General features: G+C 43.1%; 1 protein-coding gene across 1 annotated transcript in view; it reads right to left on the bottom strand.

The window, feature by feature from the left end:
- CRYBG3 (crystallin beta-gamma domain containing 3) overlaps positions 1-19,783 on the bottom strand; it is a 176,147-nt gene extending 156,364 nt beyond the window's left edge. The window contains exon 1 of the mRNA XM_077294112.1: positions 19,097-19,783. Coding sequence (XP_077150227.1) covers positions 19,097-19,527 — 431 coding nt within the window. The 5' untranslated portion in view covers positions 19,528-19,783. The remainder of the gene's footprint in view (positions 1-19,096) is intronic.
- Positions 19,784-20,219: the final 436 nt, after the last annotated feature.

Genomic DNA, 20,219 nt, shown 5'->3' with positions numbered 1-20,219 from the left:
GAGCACCATCCCATCCCTGGAGCATCATCCCTTTCCTGGAGCACCTTCCCTTCCCTGGAGTATCATCCCTTTCCTGTGTACCATCCCTTCCCTTAAGTATCATTCCTTCCCTGGAGCATCATGCCTTCCCTGGAGTATCATCCCTTCCCTGGAGCACCATCTCTTCCCTGGAGCACCCTCCCTTCCCTGGAGTATCATCCCTTCCCTGGAGCACCATCCCTTCCCTGAAGCACCCTCCCTTCCCTGGAGCACCGTCCCTTCCCTGGAGCACCATCCCATCCCTGGAGCATCATCCCTTTTTGGGAGCACCTTCCCTTCTCTGGAGCATCATCACTTCCCTGGATCACCATCTCTTCCCTGGAGCACCATCTCTTCCCTGGTGCACCATCCCTTCCCTGGAGCATCATCCCTTCCCTGGAGCATCATCCCTTCCCTGGAGCACCATCCCTTCCCTGGAGCACCCTCCCTTCCCTGGAGTATCATCCCTTCCCTGGAGAACCATCCCTTCCCTGGAGCACCCTCCCTTCCCTGGAGCACCCTCCCTTCCCTGGAGCACTATCCCTTCCCTGGAGCATCATCACTTCTCTGGAGCTCCATCCCTTCTCTGGAGCACATCCCTTCCCTGGAGCATCATCCCTTTCTTGGAGCACCTTCCCTTCTCTGGAGCATCATCACTTCCCTGGATCACCATCTAATCCCTGAAACACCATCTCTTCCCTGGAGCACCATCCCTTCCCTGGAGAACCATCACTTCCCTGGAGTATCATCCCTTCCCTGGAGCATCATCCCTTCCCTGGAGCACCCTCCCTTCCCTGGAGCACCCTCCCTTCCCTGGAGCACTATCCCTTCTCTGGAGCAGCTTCCCTTCCCTGGAGCATCATCCCTTCCCTAGAGCACTATGCCTTTCCTGTAGCACCTTCCCTTCTCTGGAGCATCATCACTTCCCTGGAGGACCATCCCTTCTCTGGAGCACTATCCCTTTCTTGGAGTACCATTCCTATCCTGGAGCACCATCCCTATCCTGGAGCACCTTCCCTTCTCTGGAGTATCATCCCTGTCCTGGAGCACCATCCCTTCCCTGGAGCATCATCACTTCCCTGGAGCACCTACCCTTCTCCGGAGTACCATCCCTTCCCTAGAGCATCACCTGTCTCTGGAGCACCATCCCTTTCCTGGGGCATCATCCCTTTCCTGGAGCATCATCACTTCCCTGGAGCACCATCCCTTCTCTGGAGCACCATCCCTTTCCTGGAGCACCATCCCTTCCCTGGAGCATCATCATATTGCTGGCCTGAACTTTGGGCACTATATTGCTGCTCTATGTGGCAGCTTTGCATCTGTAGCGTGATTGATCCTGTCTGGATCAAGAGCTAACATCACACTACAGTGATCCTGGCCAACTTCACTGCAGGGCTTACAAGCTCAGCATCAAACAGCTTGTAAGAACTGCGCATGTTCTGCACCACTCTACATAACAGTGATGGCCTGTTCATTTGGCAATAAGCAGGAAACAATAAAAACAGTAAAGATTTGGGGAGTGCAAGACCAAATTTTAATAAGTTAATTGCAAGGTTGCTTGTTTCTACATGCACTTTGCATATTTACTCATCTAACAAACTGTATCATTTTCTTATAAGGGGCAACAGAAGACAAATCATTTTATATCCAAGTGCAATGGAAACATCTGACTATACAGAAGGTATCGTAATGGCAGTTTATGAAATTTCACATTTACTAGTTGCAGTGTGTATGTGGATTTGGGCGGAGTGCACACACAAGGAATGAATGAATACCAAGGGAAGGAAAGGGAGTAAAGGAATGGATGGAGGAAGTAAGGTGTGTTCTTAGCTACATGTGGATAATTAGACCTCATAAAGGAAATTAGAAGGACGTTGATTCCAATGCAAATGTAAAAATACATTCAGGGGACAAGAGGATATGAAGCAGAGAACAATGGGAACTTCTCACCAAAGTAGAACCTCCTCCTCTTTATGAGTCCTTTCACACTTTCCTATGCCGCTGATGTGTCAGATATGTGTATGCGTTGAGTATTTTCGGCATCTTTTTCTGTACCAAAAACTAGAGTGTTAGCAGGGAAAATGCTGAATAATATACTATAATGAGTTTTTACTACAGATTTTCCCACATTCATTTTAAACAGAGATCTTGCTAAAGAAAAGAAAGTAAGACACAAAATATTAGAAAGCTGCACTACTACATAGAATCAGTAAGTAACCAGTAGTTCCTAGGTATATCTATCCCTGGGAAAGCTGGGTGACAAATGCACTTTATTATTTATATATACACACTTGGAATATTCACAGACATTTTGGAAAAGAAGTCACCGAGATATTATGATTTTAGCAGAACGGGAGAACTCCTACTGTCCAATACTCTGTACAACAGGGACATGATGATATTAGAGGTAGAATATTTCTGGATGGTTCAGTATCAATTAATCAGCAATGTATAGACATAGACATTCTTACAGGAGCACGGTGCGCCGGAGAAGGAAAAGATCCGGGAATTGCGGCTAAAATAAACCACTGATCGTTTGCGTGTCTTTTAAGTCTCCTTAAATACCAACTTGCTTGAATGGAAAAAATAAAATGTAACGCAATGTGTACACGGAATCTAAACAGCAACTAAGATTTCCCAGGAGGAGCAGCTTCAGGAAAATGCCACCAATCGTCATCTTGTAACAGCTTTGCCAGCGGTTTGGCAAAGGGTAGCAGGGGAATCCCCCGGTAGGACTCTGTGCAGATCTGGGCTCCCAATACAACTGTATCGGCTGTACTTGGCATAATTCACTTATTCTGTACAGGAAAAAGCAGCATCTCATCATTCAGTAACCAAACCACCCAGATTATTATATAGAAATATACAGTGCCTTGCGAAAGTATTCGGCCCCCTGGAACTTTCCAACCTTTCCCACATATCATGCTTCAAACATAAAGATACCAAAAGTAAATTTTTGGTGAAGAATCAACAACAAGTGGAACACAATTGTGAAGTTGAACGAAATTTATTGGTTATTTTAAATTTTTGTGGAAATTCAAAAACTGAAAAGTGGAACGTGCAATATTATTCGGCCCCTTTAACTTAATACTTTGTTGCGCCACCTTTTGCTTCGATTAAAGCTGCAAGTCGCTTGGGATATGTCTCTATCAGTTTTGTACATGGAGAGACTGAAATTCTTGCCCATTCTTCCTTGGCAAACAGCTTGAGCTCAGTGAGGTTTGATGGAGATCGTTTGTGAACAGCAGTTTTCAGCTCTTTCCACAGATTCTCGATTGGATTGAGGTCTGGACTTGGACTTGGCCATTCTAACACCTGGATGCGTTTATTTGTGAACCATTCCATTGCAGATTTTGCTTTATGTTTGGGATCATTGTCTTGTTGGAAGACAAATCTCTGTGCCAGTCTCAGGTCTTTTGCAGACTCCAACAGGTTTTCTTCAAGAATGGTCCTGTATTTGACTCCATCAATGTTCCCATCAATTTTAACCATCTTCCCTGTCCCTGCTGAAGAAAAGCAGGCCCAAACCATGATGCTGCCACCACCATGTTTGACAGTGGAGATGGTGTGTTCAGGGTGATGAGCTGTGTTGCCTTTTTACGCCAAACATATCGTTTGGCATTGTTGCCAAAAAGTTAGATTTCGGTTTGATCTGACCAGAGCACCTTCTTCCATATGTTTGGTGTCTCTCCCAGGTGGCTTGTTGCAAACTTTAAACAACACTTTTTATGGATATCTTTGAGAAATGGCTTTGTTCTTGCCACTCTTCCATAAAGGCCAGATTTGTGCAGTGTAGGACTGATTGTTGTCCTATGGACAGACTGTCCCACCTCAGCTGTAGATCTCTGCAGTTCATCCAGAGTGATCATGGGCCTCTTGGCTGCATCTCTGATCAGTCTTCTCCTTGTTTGAGATGAAAGTTTAGAGGGATGGCCGGGTCTTGGTAGATTTGCAGTGGAAATTCTTTTGCAGTCAAATCCGGATTTAAACTTCTCCACAACAGTATCACGGATCTGCCTGTTGTGTTCCTTGATCTTCATGATGCTCTCTGTGCTTCAAACAGAACCCTGAGATTATCACAGAGCAGGAGCATTTATATGGAGACTTGATTACACACAGGTGGATTATATTTATCATCATTAGGCATTTAGGACATTGGGTCATGCAGAGATCCACAATGAACTTCTGGAGTGAGTTTGCTGCACTGAAAGTAAAGGGGCCGAATAATATTGCACGTCCCACTTTTCAGTTTTTGAATTTCCACAAAAATGTGAAATAACCAAAAAATTTCGTTCAACTTCACAATTGTGTTCCATTTGTTGTTGATTCTTCATAAAAAAAATTTACATTGGTATCTTTATGTTTGATGCATGATATGTGGGATAAGGTTGAAAAGTTCGAGGGAGCCGAATACTTTCGCAAGGCACTGTAGGTAAAATTGTGAACAAGCGTAATGTAATTTTTATATGCAGGTGAAAAGCGGGCCCCCCAAAGTCAGTATTACTGGTGGGCACCCAAAGTCTATGTTACTGGTGGGTTCCCGAAAGTTAATGTTACTGGTGGGTCCCCCAAAGTCAATGTTACTGGTGGGTCCCCCAAAGTCAATGTTACCGGTGGGCCCCCCAAAGTAAGTGTTACTGGTGGGCCCTTGGCAACTCGGTCCAACACTGGCTGTAAGCCAACCATGTGCCACTATACAGTAGCTCCATGGGACAGGGAGGGAATTAAAATCACATGTAATTTCTGATGGTGTGGGGAAATGTCCCTCCATCCTCCGCTCCGGAGTTCAGCGCTGGATATCTACAACTACAGGTCCATACATGCTCCGCCGTATTTCCACATTCTCAGCGTTCTCTACTTTCATAACATTTTCCATTAATCTTTGAGCTTGAAATTTATTTCTGCAACAAATATACCATGTGTGAATATGTCCTGAGGCCAGTACTACACCGCAACATCGCCCAAGCTTGTTGGGGGGGGATGACATGGCATGGTGGCTTTTTACTTATCACAGAAACCCAACTGAAGACCTCACCATACCGACTACCATCTCATCTACCATTCTTCATGCCTGGGTTATATCTGAGCTTTCCGGAAAGCTCTAGTGCCGAATAATCTCATCTGGCTTTTCTCAATAGAGAAATTCTCAGAGAATTGCATACTCAATGGCTATAAGGTGGTATAACCTGCATTATTTTTAGGTTTTCATTATTTTTGTATTGGTCTTGCACTGCTGTGAGGTATTATGAAGGTGAATGGACATAGATTGAATTGTTCATACTTTTAATTACCCCAACACTTTTTGATTAACCCCTGGACGAAGCATTTCAGTGCGAAACGTGCGTCGGGTGTGGTGGGTCCCCGGGTTCTTCCTCCTGGTAACTATATTCATATTTTATATGTATGCAGTACTTACATGGTTTGTGTTAGGCTGTTCAGCTGACTTTATTCTCTCTTATGGGTGCGGTGTGGACATTTGTATATATATTTACATATCATGATTCATCTAAGTATCCATTTTTGATTTCTTATATGCTCCACATATACTATTTGTGTGCACCCTATTTGTACTTGTGTAGTATTAAACTAGATATTATTCTTATATTATTCTCATGTTACTGCTGTATACATCTTTATAACAGAGGTTGTTCCTGTGTGGGTCCCACTCTTGCTGCTGCACTCGTGGTTACTGCCCCATTTTTTATGTCTTTTTATGAATGTTTCAATAAAGTTTACATATTTTAATTATTTTTGGTCCAGTGTGAAGGTGTTCTTTTTGGTATCTTAATGTATATTGAGTATCATTTGTTTATGGCACCTCTGGAGCTTCCCCGTTATTTTAGGATTTAATAGGGTGCATTAGTGGTAGCCGTCGATGAGCGGGGGCGCCATAGCGCAGGTTGTAGGGCGCCAACCTCCGCGGTTAGGTAGGGCAAGTCATAGGTGCATTGCAGGTATTTCCAGGTTTATATCTATTTACTAATGAGAATTGTTTTTTCTTTTTTCTTTTTTTTAATTTTTCTGGTTTTTTTCAAATTTTTTTTTCAAATTTGTTCATTTTTTCTGCATTCTGATTTTGAGTTACCCAGTGCTCAATTTTTTCTGCAGTGTGATGTTTTGGGAATAGGTGCAATGATTATTAATACCGTGATTATCTATTTGTAAAAAACATTTTTTGGGGACTGTGCAATTTTTGCATATGTTTGTTTTTGCACCTTATACCATCAATCTGAATATACTCAGTACATCTCTATGACCCTTTTTCGCCGTGCATGATTTTTTCTGAATTGTTGTGTCTGCTGTCTGACACCTGTAGGGCTTATTAGGGAGAGTCAATGTTGAGCGGGGGCGCCATTGCGCAGGTCCTAGGGTGCCAACCTCCGCGGTAAGGTATGGTATCAACAGTTGGATATTAGAGATACCTTGTACTTTTCTATTATAGTTGAACACCAGAAGTACCTTCTTTTTGGCCGTATGTTTGTCTGTTTTATATTATATGTAATATTAAAAGTTAAGTTTTATCCAAATTTATATTGACATGGTGCTCTAGTCGGTGATTTATTTTTCTTTTGGTAGCATACACATATCTTTCCCTTCGGTGAATTATTCAATGACTTTTATGGCAGTGTAAATAATCTTACTATCCAATGAACAGGCATTACAAATCCTTGTACGCCAATTGTTGGTCATGTTGAGACAGGACCGTCCCGTCTGGGTGCACCTTGTCGTGGTGGGATGGCTTTTATGCTTTTTGATCAAAATATTGTTAACTAAGTACCTTATGTTATTACATGTACTATTTACTTTCTGTAGGGTATATGCTTTTTTTTCTTGGGTTTTGTTTGTTTTTTTTGTATTTGGAAACGCAAATCCAAAGTATTGAGACAACCACAGTACATGTACTGAAATGGCAGAGTACTTTACCTCAGTAACGGAGAAATGGCCGCACTAGGCAGCGATCAAACACTCGTAGAGGAGATTTTACCTCAGGATTAACATCTCCTACAAGTGGCAGCTTCACCAGGTAAGACGCGTCCTTCCATTCATGGCATTCTCCAGACGATGACATTTTCCTCTAATTAGCTAAACACCACCTTTTCTCGGCCGCGGTACAATATGTTTTATCAGCCACGGAGCCCTATGATTAGCTCCTGTTAATTATTGCTATTTGAGCTCTGCTTTGCTATTTTTAAGCAGATTCTGCCCGGCTGGAGCTTTACAACCATGAATTACTATTATTAGCCATAAAACACCCACAGCCATTCACCCTGAACCAGGATTCCAGCTCCGCAGACATTACAGGCTGTGCCCAGAACATCAGCGCTCTATGTGCCGTGCTCTCTAGTGATGAGCGAACGTGGTTGGATAAGGTGTTGTCTGAGCATGCTCTGGTGCTAGCCGAGTGTCTTCAGCGTGCTCGAAAAATATGTCCGAGTACCCGCGGCTGCGTGTCTCGCGGCTGTTAGACATCCACCACACATGCAGGGATTGTCTAACAAACAAGCAATATCTGCATGTGTTGTGGCTGTCTAACAGCCGCGAGACATGCAACCGCGGGGACTCGGACATATTTTTCAAGTACGCCGAAGTCACTCATTTATATACTTGTGTGTATGGTTCATTGCCTGGTTTTATGCTTAAACTAGAGAAGTACAATTTGAAATTATATTTTTGTGTGAATTTTTTACTAATGATTTTTTTATTGTTTGGGAGGGTGAGGGGCTCTTTCAATTTTTACATAAGGGAGCAGAAGAGCCAAAATCTTCAATGTGTCAATGTGATGCCAAGAGCATACGGTGGAATTTGTCTATCTTCATGCATGTCCCAAGCTTATGGCACTGTTCAGATTAATAAAAATGAACGTTAGAAAAATTGATCCGACCTTTATTATCTCACATGTCGCTAACCTCCTCCCCTCGTACAATATATTATATAAGTGAGCGGGTTGCGCCATGTCATGCGGAGTAATTGATGATGACAGACAGCTCTATGCCCAGAGCTCCGTCTCCTCCGAGTGAGGTATATCCGCCTGCTCGGGTTTAGCTGCAGATGGGAACTTCTGGCTTAAATCTCTGCTTTTCATCAGGAATTCAGTATATAGTCAAAATGTCTGGAAATTAATGTGCATATTTGGAGAGAAAAGAAGCACAACTACTACAATGTAAAATGGATCTAAAGAGCAGTTCAAAGCGGCCCTGTCACCAGATGTAACAACGCAAACTGCACACATTGTTAAATGGATCTGCTAGGCCTGAGGAGGCTGGTGTGCTTACTATGACAATCCATGTCAGACTGACCGCGTAATCCTATGAAGCTATATTATTATGAGCATTTTATGAATCCGGCTAGAGCGAGAAAATTACGAGTTTCATTTCTTAACGCAAGGAAATAAGAGATGGCGTTCAAGTCGATTGTTTCTTCAAGCTGGGAAGCTTTCTTGTGCCCTGCGGCGCTCACATGGAAAAGGGCCAGACTACGTTCCCACAATGAACTTTTGGTGAGTTTTTGACGCTGCAGAATTCCTGCGCCTATTATTGAAATTGTTTTTTTTGTTGTTGCATTTTTAACAAGCATTTTTATTGCGTTTTTGACGCTGCAACACTTGTCTCCTTAGGCCACGTTCACACCTTCAGTATTTGGTCAGTATTTTACATCAGTATCAGTCAAAACCAAGAGTGGATCAATCAGAGCAAAAGTATAAGGCTATGTGCACACGATGCAGATTTAGTGCAGATCTGCGTTTTTTTCTGCTGCAGAAAAGCTGCAGTTCTGCACTGTGATTTACAGTACAATGTAAATCAATGTGAAAAAAAAAAAAAGCTGTGCACATGGTGCAGAAAAATCCACGCAGAAACGCTGCAGATTTCAAAGAAGTGCATGTCACTTCTTTTGTGCCTTTCTGCAGCGTTTCTGCACCCCTCCATTAATAGAAATCCGCAGTGGTAAAAACTGCAGAAAATCCGCACAAAATCCGCATCAATTCTGCACAAAAAAAACGCACTAAAACTGCATAAAAACCACATAACAGCTGCGAATTCTGCCAGGAGATGCGAATTTTGTGCAGAAAATTCTGCACCTCTTTTTTAACGTGTGCACATAGCCTAATAGAATCACGTCACCACTTCTGTATTATCTGCTGGATTTGGCTTACAAATACTGATGTAAAATACTGACCAAATACTGAACGTGTGAACGAGGCCTTATGCGGAAACGCACTAAAAATGCATTACTTTTTTCACCTACAGATTTTTTCAATTTAATGCAAGTCTATAGGGAAAATCTGCACAAAAAACTCAGCAAACCAGCAAGAGAAATTAACATGCTGCTGATTTGAAACATTCACCACAAGCCAGTTTACGCCGAGTAACATAAAAGCACAGTGAACAGGAGATTTGTATAAATCCCATCCACTTTGTTGGAACTGTAATACTATTTTGTTTATGGCACAGCAAAAGTTCATGATTAAGGGAGCTCAGTCTCCAGAAACGCATTGAGATTCGTACCCATATGGTTTGTGCTGAAGTTTGTATCCTCCATGTTTAAGTTTGTGAATAAAGAAAACTTTTTTTCACGGATTCGGTGAAGCTGGACATTTTCTTCTTTTGGATCCTATACGCCTGGACACAGCGGGTCCGTGCTCCCGAAATTCAGCTTATGCATCACGGGTGATCTGGTTTATATTCCTTCACAGCAAAAATATGCAGCATCAATAACCCATCGTGGGAATGTAGTCCGAGTCTCTCGCATCAAGTCCCGACACTGCGGATGCATGTATTTCTATGCAGCTGAACAGTCCGGTCCCGAGTGCTGGCGGCAGTGATGGGACTTGATGCGCGAGTTTCTCGCATTGCACTCGCAAGTGTGACCCCGGCCTAATACATGCTACGGATGGGTTGTTAAAGGGGCTGTCCAGCCATAACATATCAAATCCATCATGCAGCTCATTGCTCCCCAACCTTTCCTACCTTGAGAGTCATATTCAGCTCTGATAAATGTTGCAAGCCACATTAAGCAGGACCCCTCCAACTTACACCACAGTGATACCAAGACCCCAATATAATGACAGCTGAAGCCAACGCACAGAAAATATTGTGCCCCTCCCCTCACACTTACAGGCTGTATACTTACAACCGGGGGTTCCCGTTTTACTCCCTTTGGGTATTCTTGCATCATGAACACTCACGACACCATCACACCCAGCTTCCATCACTCCGCTAACTGGCAGTGTCATCCTATCTCTATTGATCCTCCCTCCTCACCAGTATACACACGTCCAGATCTGCTATTCTGTGCAGGGCCACACACGTGGGTCACCACCTGAAGACCTTCTCCTCATAGCTATTAGCTAAGGCACCAAGATGTCAAACAGCCGTGAGCAACACAACATGGTTTCACGTGCCACATGTGGCTCCACAGCCCGAGATTGGGGACCCCTGGTGTAGATGATGGAAATATGTATTTGCTATATTAAATCTAAAGGGATATAAAAATAACTGTAGTTTATAAAATTAAATCCAGCAATGGATCCTATTTATACTCTGGGAAACCTACAAACAAATTAAGAAAAACCAAAACAAAACAATAATAGAATGCTCAGTCAATATAAAAGATTGTTCTTTCAAGAATGTGTATAACTTGAAGATATTGTCATGACTACAAAATCAATAAAATGTATTGGAAAAAAAACAATAATAGAAGCTAATATAACAAGTAGACATATATTATATATTATCAGAATCGATCACTTTAAAGGGCTTACTCCAACTTGATGATCGCTGGGGGTCCAACAACTGTGACTTCCACCAATCCCTAGGAAGGGCTTTAAATTGCCCTGTTAGAATGGAGCGGTGGCTAGTGTCTACATGTCATCACTCTATTGAATGTCTATGCTACTGGCAATGATAGCCAAGTGCTGTCCTCTGCTACCTCACAGCCCTCTGCTACCCCGGCAGTCATCTGCTACCCCGGCAGTCCTCTGCTACCTCGGCAGTCCTCTGCTAACCCGGCAGTCTTCTGCTAACCCAGCAGTCCTCTGCTAAACAGGCAGTCCTCTGCTAAACAGGCAGTGCTCTGCTACCCCGCAGCCCTCTGTTACCCCGCAGCCCTCTGCTACTCCGGCTGTCCTCTGCTACCTCGGCAGTCCTCTGCTAACCCAGCAGTCCTCTGCTAAGTCAGCAGTCCTCTGCTAAACAGGCAGTCCTCTGCTAACCCAGCAATTCTCTGCTACCCTGGCAGTCCTCTGCTACCCCGGCAGTCGTCTGCTATCCCGGCAATCCTCTGCTACCTCGGCAGTCTTCTGCTACCTCGGCAGTCCTCTGCTAACCCGGCAGTCCTCTGCTAACTTAGCAGTCCTCTGCTAAACAGGCAGTCCTCTGCTAACCCGGAAATCCTCTGCTACCCTGGCAGTCCTCTGCTAACTCGGCAGTCATCTGCTAACCCAGCAGTCCTCTGCTAACTCAGCAGTCCTCTGCTACCCAGGCAGTCCTCTATTACCCCGGCAGTCCTTTGATACGCCAAAAGTCCTCTAGAAAAGAAACAGAATGGCGGCACTGGATGATCCAGTGACTGGTTATTGGACACACTTCTGGCCTCCTGCCTGGTGAATGGCAGCCTATAGTGATGTTACAGTATATGTCAGGAAAAATCTTGATGCAATCTGCACCTAGCCTTGGCTAAATAAATTGGAAGGTGTCCCAAGAAGGGGTTTCCCAAGTGTTGGACGTGTCGATGCAAATTTTCTGAGTACTATTGGTCTGCAAAAAGACAAAAACAGACTAGCGCCATGGAATATTCTGTCTGCGTGCTGTCTGTAGACAACTTATCTACTGATGAGCTAAAGAAGTCTAAACAAGTCCACTGTTAAGTCTCCCATAGATTTCAGATAACTCTCGGCCAACTGTCGGACAAACTATGGTTCATCCAATTGTTTAGCTGATCATTCGGCCGACCGCTATCTCTCCCAACTCCTCCATAGACAGGAGAGCTCGGTCTGTAAAGTGCTCATGTGTTCTCCATGACAGAGAATTTTCTAGCGCCAATTACTTTTAGAAAACAAAAGGATTTGCAGTCTGGAATCAGACATGCCAGATCTTTGACTCCTCCGACAACATCTATTTTGGTAGAGTTGGGAGGCCATTAGACTGTTGGCCAAACCCATCGATAGCAGTGAGTTCGGCCAATATTAGTCTAATGTACATTGAGCCTCAGGCCCCCAATAATCTGATATTGATGACCCGTCTAAAGATAGGTCATCAATATCATTGTAGAGGAATCCCCCTTTAAGTTATAAAGAGTTGATGTTGTCTTGAACGGAGCACAGAAAGTCAATGTTTGAGAAGATCCACACAATCATAAGGTCTTCCAAATGTATCAGCATATCTTAGTTAGGAGGAGCTCCTTGTGAACACTCGAAATACCTTTATTGACATAAAACAATAAATCTTATCACTTAAATCCAGGCCGTGCAGGCGGCCACTTCATTATTCAGTGTTGAATCCAAGCCAAGGACAAGATCTGACCCTGTACAGATTTAGAGAAGGCTTTTTTGATCTCACAGGCTTGGATGTAATAACGCTATGGTAGGGCTCCTGCGCAGTGCTGTAACAGCAGGGTGCAAACGTTTGTACAAAAGTAGAATAACTAGAAATGAACCGTAACTATAGATCCTTAAAGGGGTTGGCCCAAGAATGACACTTAGCTACTATCTACTAGGAACCCTACTAATAATGAGAGCTGGGGTCCTGAGCTCCATTTGGATGCAGTGGTGGTCGAGCATACACTCCACTTCCTCCCGCACTGCCCTACAGGTTAAATGGAGCAGCACCGCACATACTTGACTGCCGCTCCATTCAAGCAGCAGACCATAAGAAAGATAGTTCATCGGCTGATCGAATAATTTTATACTTGCAAAAATTATCATTGTTTCTGGCATTACCAGTGTAAGCAGGAGATGGGCTGCCGATAACAGAATACCTTAGTAATGCTTGCACGTCGGCCGGTGTAACAGGCCGGTTAATGAGCACTTGTGAATGTCAATCGGAGTTCATTAAAAGGCATTGACATGTCTAAATGTCATAAGCGACGGCTGCAGACCTTCACAACTTGTTTTTTTTTTTTATAGGTGATAAATATTATATAGGTCTCATATGCAGAGTAGACTCGAGATTTAAACACATTATTACCACAGCCCACTTCTCCTTTCTGATGTCCATGTACAAGTGACTCAAGACCTCCGGGATGAGTCACGGCACCATACTGAGACCCAGAGCTCACAGACTGTCGGATCACAGCATGCGCTGTAATTAAAAGCCGGGCTCTGTATAGCTTTTTGGCCATTCGTGCTAAGGTATGTTAGCTGTCTAGTTTATATGTAGACCCCTACGGTACACCACACAGCGTGCCAGGACAATGTATAGCACATGATGGATGCCATTCAGTAGAGTTGCAAGAGAAGTGTGGGGCTCACACCTTTGTCCAGATGCTGTGACCTTCGTGTATGTTTCCACGGGTCAGACACGCAACGGTTCGGATGGAAAATCTACTGCATATTGCGGTATCAGTACAGCACTACCGATGAAATTTCATAAAAAATATCCAAAAATGTAATTTGATCAGTGCTGCAGATTTGACATCTGTAGTAAATCAATTTATGCTGCGGATTCTACCTGTGGATTATTATTATTATTTATTATGACATTTATTCAATGGCACTTTGCATGTGGATTTCACTGCTTGTGTAATAAATCCATTGCACTTTTAGAAATATTGGTGCCAATTTTACCACTCCAGATCCACTGTGGATTTTTTACGCTCCAAGTGGACGACGTCTTAGGGTATGTGCAGACAATCAGGAAACGCTGCAGGTTTGATGCTGCGTACTTGTGCAGCGTCCAACCCGCAGCGTCCAGATGTTACAGCATAGTGGATTGGATTTCAAGAAAGCCCATGCCCTCTATGTGCCCACAGACGCCCGTGGCTCACCTGTGGAGACGGACATGCGGTGCGTCTCTCCAGACCGTAGCATGTCTATTTATCTTGTGGAGAGGTGAGTCTAAGCAAGATAAATTTCACCCATACAATGTATTGGATGCGATTATTGCGCACGGTTCAGTGAATACATGCGGATTCACCTGCGTTCAATAGCCGGCAGTACTTTGGACACAGCAGACATGCTCTGCGTACAAAGTGCTGCCATTTCCGGATCATGTGCACCCGGCCTAAAATGGCTTTAAAGGGAATCTGTCACCCCAAAAATGGAAGGTGAGCTAAGCCCACCGGCATCAGGGGCTTATCTACAGCATTACAGAATGCTGTAGATAAGCCCCTGATGCCGGTGGGCTTACCTCACCTTCCAATTTGGGGGTGACAGGTTCCCTTTAAAGCCTCTCTGCACACATAAATGGAAAGCAGAATTAAAGAGGAACATTCAAATGATTTTTTTTTTTAAACAGAGTACTTCCTCAAATTACCACTGTTCCACTGATTCTGTAAAAGTTTTTATTTTTCTTCTTGTGTCCTTTGCTCCAAAGTTATGGTCTCTGGTAGTGCTGAACGAACATGCTTGGATAAGGTGTTATCCGAGTGTCTTCGGATAATATGTTCGAGTCCCCGTGGCTGCATGTCTCGTGACTGTTTGAGAGCTACAACATATGCAGGGATTGCCTAACAAACAGGCTGGGACTGCAAGTGTGGCAGCTGTCAAACAGCAGCAAAACATGCATCTTCAGGGACTCGAACATATTATCCGAAGACACTCGGTTAGCACTGAACATATTCACTCATCACTATTCTCCGGTAATAACAGTGCAATTTTTCCCTTCAACCAACTGGGTGTGTATGACAGAACTTCTCTGTGAGCGAGTCCGCGATTTGATTGGTTATTTACTGGCAGAGGAGAAAAAGGAAAAGCCCACAGTGAAGTTCTGTACACACCCAGTTAATTGAAGGGAAAATTTGCACCTTTACTACCGGAAGGCATAACTTTGGAACAAAGGGGCAAAGAAGAAAAATAAAAACTATTCCAGACTCAGTGGAACAATGGAGGGAGGTTCTCATCTTAAATTAAAAAAGAAAAAAAAAGTAAATGGTTCTCTTTTAAGTCTCGTACAATGTGCATGGGTCCTGTAGAGCTCCACAAGAAGTCCTCACAGGTTCATATTATGGTCCGAGTTTTGTGCTGTCCATGATGCCTCCTTGATGAATCGTACGCTCCTCTAAAAGCAAGTCTTCCACCGTACAAATATAACATTGTATGAAATCAATCACTACTCGCCATCTTGACCCTCATGATGTCTCGTTCACATGACCGTATTAAAAAAATCTGATTTTTAAATCTCAATTGTCATCCGTTTGCAATCAGTTTTTTTTCCCCAGCAATTAATAATTTACATGATCATTTACAACTTTCTTTGTTACTGATGTGCAATATATCGGATGCTATACTGCGGCTCCGTATCGCATCCAATTTTTTACTTTTTCTGCACTATAGACTTAAAAGAGTGAGTCTCATCAAACACATTTCAGTTGTGAAGGCTGCGATTTTTCTTTTTTCCACATGCGGATTCGGTCAGTGAAAGAAAAACAAAAAAAGCTCATCTGCACTGCTTCACTGAACAGCATTGGTCTGAGCAATGCCCGTTTTCTTCTGCGGACAGCACTCGGACTGACCCTACGGTCCTGTGAATGAGCCCTCAGTAACAGAATCCATATCCATAGCCAGTAACTTCAAGTTATGGTTCTACTCCCTACCTTCATGGTTGCCAAATAAATGGGTTAGTGTAGGGATCTCTATTCTTAATTAAATTTCTTTTTTTCATTCATGATTTTCTACAGGTCCTTCTCAAAAAATTAGCATATAGTGTTAAATTTCATTATTTACCATAATGTAATGATTACAATTAAACTTTCATATATATTATAGATTCATTATCCACCAACTGAAATTTGTCAGGTCTTTTATTGTTTTAATACTGATGATTTTGGCCTACAACTCCTGATAACCCAAAAAACCTGTCTCAATAAATTAGCATATCAAGAAAAGGTTCTCTAAACGACCTATTACCCTAATCTTCTGAATCAACTAATTAACTCTAAACACATGCAAAAGATACCTGAGGCTTTTAAAAACTCCCTGCCTGGTTCATTACTCAAAACCCCCATCATGGGTAAGACTAGCGACCTGACAGATGTCAAGAAGGCCATCATTGACACCCTCAAGCAAGAGGGTAAGACCCAGAAAGAAATTTCTCAACAAATAGGCTGTTCCCAGAGTGCTGTATCAAGGCACCTCAATGGTAAGTCTGTTGGAAGGAAACAATGTGGCAGAAAACGCTGTACAACGAGAAGAGGTGACCGGACCCTGAGGAAGATTGTGGAGAAGGACCGATTCCAGACCTTGGGGAACCTGAGGAAGCAGTGGACTGAGTCTGGTGTGGAAACATCCAGAGCCACCGTGCACAGGCGTGTGCAGGAAATGGGCTACAGGTGCCGCATTCCCCAGGTAAAGCCACTTTTGAACCATAAACAGCGGCAGAAGCGCCTGACCTGGGCTACAGAGAAGCAGCACTGGACTGTTGCTAAGTGGTCCCAAGTACTTTTTTCTGATGAAATAAAATTTTGCATGTCATTCGGAAATCAAGGTGCCAGAGTCTGGAGGAAGACTGGGGAGAAGGAAATGACAAAATGCCTGAAGTCCAGTGTCAAGTACCCACAGTCAGTGATGGTGTGGGGTGCCATGTCAGCTGCTGGTGTTGGTCCACTGTGTTTCATCAAGGGCAGGGTCAATGCAGCTAGCTATCAGGAGATTTTGGAGCACTTCATGCTTCCATCGGCTGAAATGCTTTATGGAGATGAAGATTTCATTTTTCAGCACGACCTGGCACCTGCTCACAGTGCCAAAACCACTGGTAAATGGTTTACTGACCATGGTATTACTGTGCTCAATTGGCCTGCCAACTCTCCTGACCTGAACCCCATAGAGAATCTGTGGGATATTGTGAAGAGAAAGTTGAGAGACGCAAGACCCAACACTCTGGATGAGCTTAAGGCCGCTATTGAAGCATCCTGGGCCTCCATAACATCTCAGCAGTGTCACAGGCTGATTGCCTCCATGCCACGCCGCATTGAAGCAGTCATTTCTGCCAAAGGATTCCCGACCAAGTATTGAGTGCATAACTGAACATTATTATTTGATGGTTTTTTTGTTTGTTATTAAAAAACACTTTTATTTGATTGGACGGTTGAAATATGCTAATTTATTGAGACAGGTTTTTTGGGTTATCAGGAGTTGTAGGCCAAAATCATCAGTATTAAAACAATAAAAGACCTGACAAATTTCAGTTGGTGGATAATGAATCTATAATATATGAAAGTTTAATTGTAATCATTACATTATGGTAAATAATGAAATTTAACACTATATGCTAATTTTTTGAGAAGGACCTGTATAAGTATAGCTGAAATGTAAAACTGATGTCAACATTTCATTGCACTAAATAATCTATGTATGGAGTCTTTTGCTGAGTTTATAGAGCAGAAACTGAGTGAAGAACATGCAAACTCCTTGCAGATGTTGTCCTTGGTGGGATTTGAACCAAAGACTCCAAGACTGCAATGCTAACCACTGAGCCATCGTGCTACCTTTTTCAGCCATATTCATGTAAGAACCCCTTTAGTGTAGGTTCACACACGGCAAATATTTTGAAGACCCTTTTTCTTAGACTTCCAGATGGAAATCAACAATAATTTCCAATAGCAGCGAAGCAGAAAATAATTTATTAAATATCAGCCACAAAAATCTGCCACGGAAATTGACCTGTAATGGGGAATTCGGCAGCACGTCAAATTACGTTGCAGATTTTCACATTGCAATACACAGTGTGAAACCTTTTGTAAAAATGGATTTTTAAGCAAATTTAATTAGGATCCACCAAAAAAAACATCACTTCAGGAAATTTGTACTTGTTGACGTACCCTTCAGGGAACATGCAATTCAATTGTAAAGTTTCTGCTGACACAATATAAGGCCTCATTCTGACGCCAGTGATTTTCTGAGTAAAAAGCTGTCTAATTTTCAACACTGATTTTGATCAGTTTTTCTCCTATGCATTAAATAAAGATTGAGGTTTCTCAAGCTTTTTCTACCAGCAGACTGCATCCAAGTGATGTCCATTTCATTTCTTTTTTTAACAGGTCCATAGATTTGCATTGGTGAGTTTGATCCACGACTGTGATCAAAAATTGGACATGTTTTAGTTCACAAAAAAACACGGACATGTGAACAGTGCCATAAACTATAATGGCTATGCGTTCTATCTGTGAAAAACACAGAGTACACGTACGTGGGAAAACGGACATCTCAATGAGCCCTAACTTTATCTGATGGGTCCAAAACTTTTCTTCCCCAGAATTTAGAAACAATTCCTGATCACTGGATAGTTCCTGACACCACTGAGGCAATATCGGACTCATCACGGTCACTTTACACAAGAAAAAATCTAATAATCTTATGTTTTATTTCACGGCACAATTGTGGGAGCGTTCCAGTAATATTAATGTACAACCTCCTATGGAAAACGTCCCGTGAATCAGCGGGCGACATGACACAGGCCGCCTATGTTTACCCAGGGCAGCGCCAGGAGCAGTTAAATCCCCTCTTGTCGTCCTACAATCTCCATTTATCCAAAATCGATACAGAACAGATTCTAGTAATGGAGAATTGCTATTTCAGTAATTTCCTCCTAAATGACTGTAGGATCGCAACCAATGCATCACACTGCAGAAACAGCAGGGTACATAGAGGATCAGGGACCCCAAAGATAAGAAATAAGTCACCTGACTGCATTACACTCCTGACCACCTGGGACAAGAGATCCTGGCGCCGTCATCCCATATTAATAGATTTACTATATTAGACATGATCAAAATAATTAGTATAGGACAATGAAGAACATCATGTGGCAAAATTACCAAAGCTGGAAATACTAATGTAATTATAGCAACATCAATTATAATAACCATGGAGATGATATAATAAACAGTAATAAGTAATGGAGATAAATACATAACAAAGAAGTCGTACCTGCTCTGGTCCTCCTCTGTTGCACCCCTAGAGCTGTCATTCTCCTCATCCTTTTCCTGAGAAGATGTCTTGGTGATGAGCCTTGAGAGGTTCTTGGACCTGTCTTGCTCCTCTTTATTCCCCTTGGCAGGGGAGGCATTGTCATTGACCCCCTTGCCCTCCTGGGTTACCCTCCTGAAGAAGAGTCTGGATGGGCTGTGACTTCTCTCCTGCTCCTCTCCATGCTCTGTCCTGTCATTTCCATCCTTCTTCTCCTGGGATGAACTTCTGAAGAAAAGCCTGGACAAGCTCCTGTCACCTTTGTCCTGTTCCTCACCTGGATCTTTACTACTTTCCTCCTCTTTCTCCTGGGATGATGACCTGGAAAAGAGTCTGGAGAAGCTTCTAGCTACTTCGTCCTGCCAGGTGCCTGCTCTCCTGCGAGTGCTCATGTCCTGGAGATCAACGAGGACTTCCCAATGTGCTGACTAGAAGTAGTGACATAGGGACTGAGCTGTCACTAGTCCTGGTGGCTTACAATCAAACTTTTACAAAAGTTGGCAGATTGAAGTAGATGCTCACAGAAGTGAAGGATCCAGGAGTCACACCATGCTTCTTCACCAGGAACAAGCAAGGAGCCCGAGATGTGACCTGGCAGGGAGGAGAGGGACTAATAACACAACACTCCCAGGGCTGTCCTCCTCCTCTGCAGCCTGCTCCTTGGCCCTGCCCTAGACACATACAGGGAGGAGGTGCAGCCTGCAGCTGTGTGCTATGTGCTGCCTGCCTGCTGGGGAAAGTGTTAGGAGACCACTCAGTGACTCACTGCTTGTACCCAAATAATGGAGGGGGTGTAGGGAGAGCAGCAGTACCAGTGCAGGAGCCCCCAGCTGCTGTCTGCAGACAGTGTGTGTGGACTTGGCATGATTGTCATTTACTGCACATTACTTTTGTAATGTTTTTTGCTTTGTTTTCAACTTTTGCTAGTTTGCATTATGACTTGTTTGTTACTTTTGTTGTTTCCTGCTCTTACACTGAAGAGTGTTTATGTACATTTTGGATGTATTGTAGTTTTTTTTCTACATTTTAACATTTAGTACAAAATCATGCTGATCACAAATTGTCATTACTAACACTTTCTTCA

Source organism: Ranitomeya variabilis, chromosome 3 (assembly GCF_051348905.1).
Source record: "Ranitomeya variabilis isolate aRanVar5 chromosome 3, aRanVar5.hap1, whole genome shotgun sequence".
NCBI classification, from domain to species: Eukaryota; Metazoa; Chordata; class Amphibia; order Anura; family Dendrobatidae; genus Ranitomeya; species Ranitomeya variabilis.
Note: the sequence above shows the minus strand (reverse complement) of the source record. Positions and strands in the feature narration are given on the sequence as shown.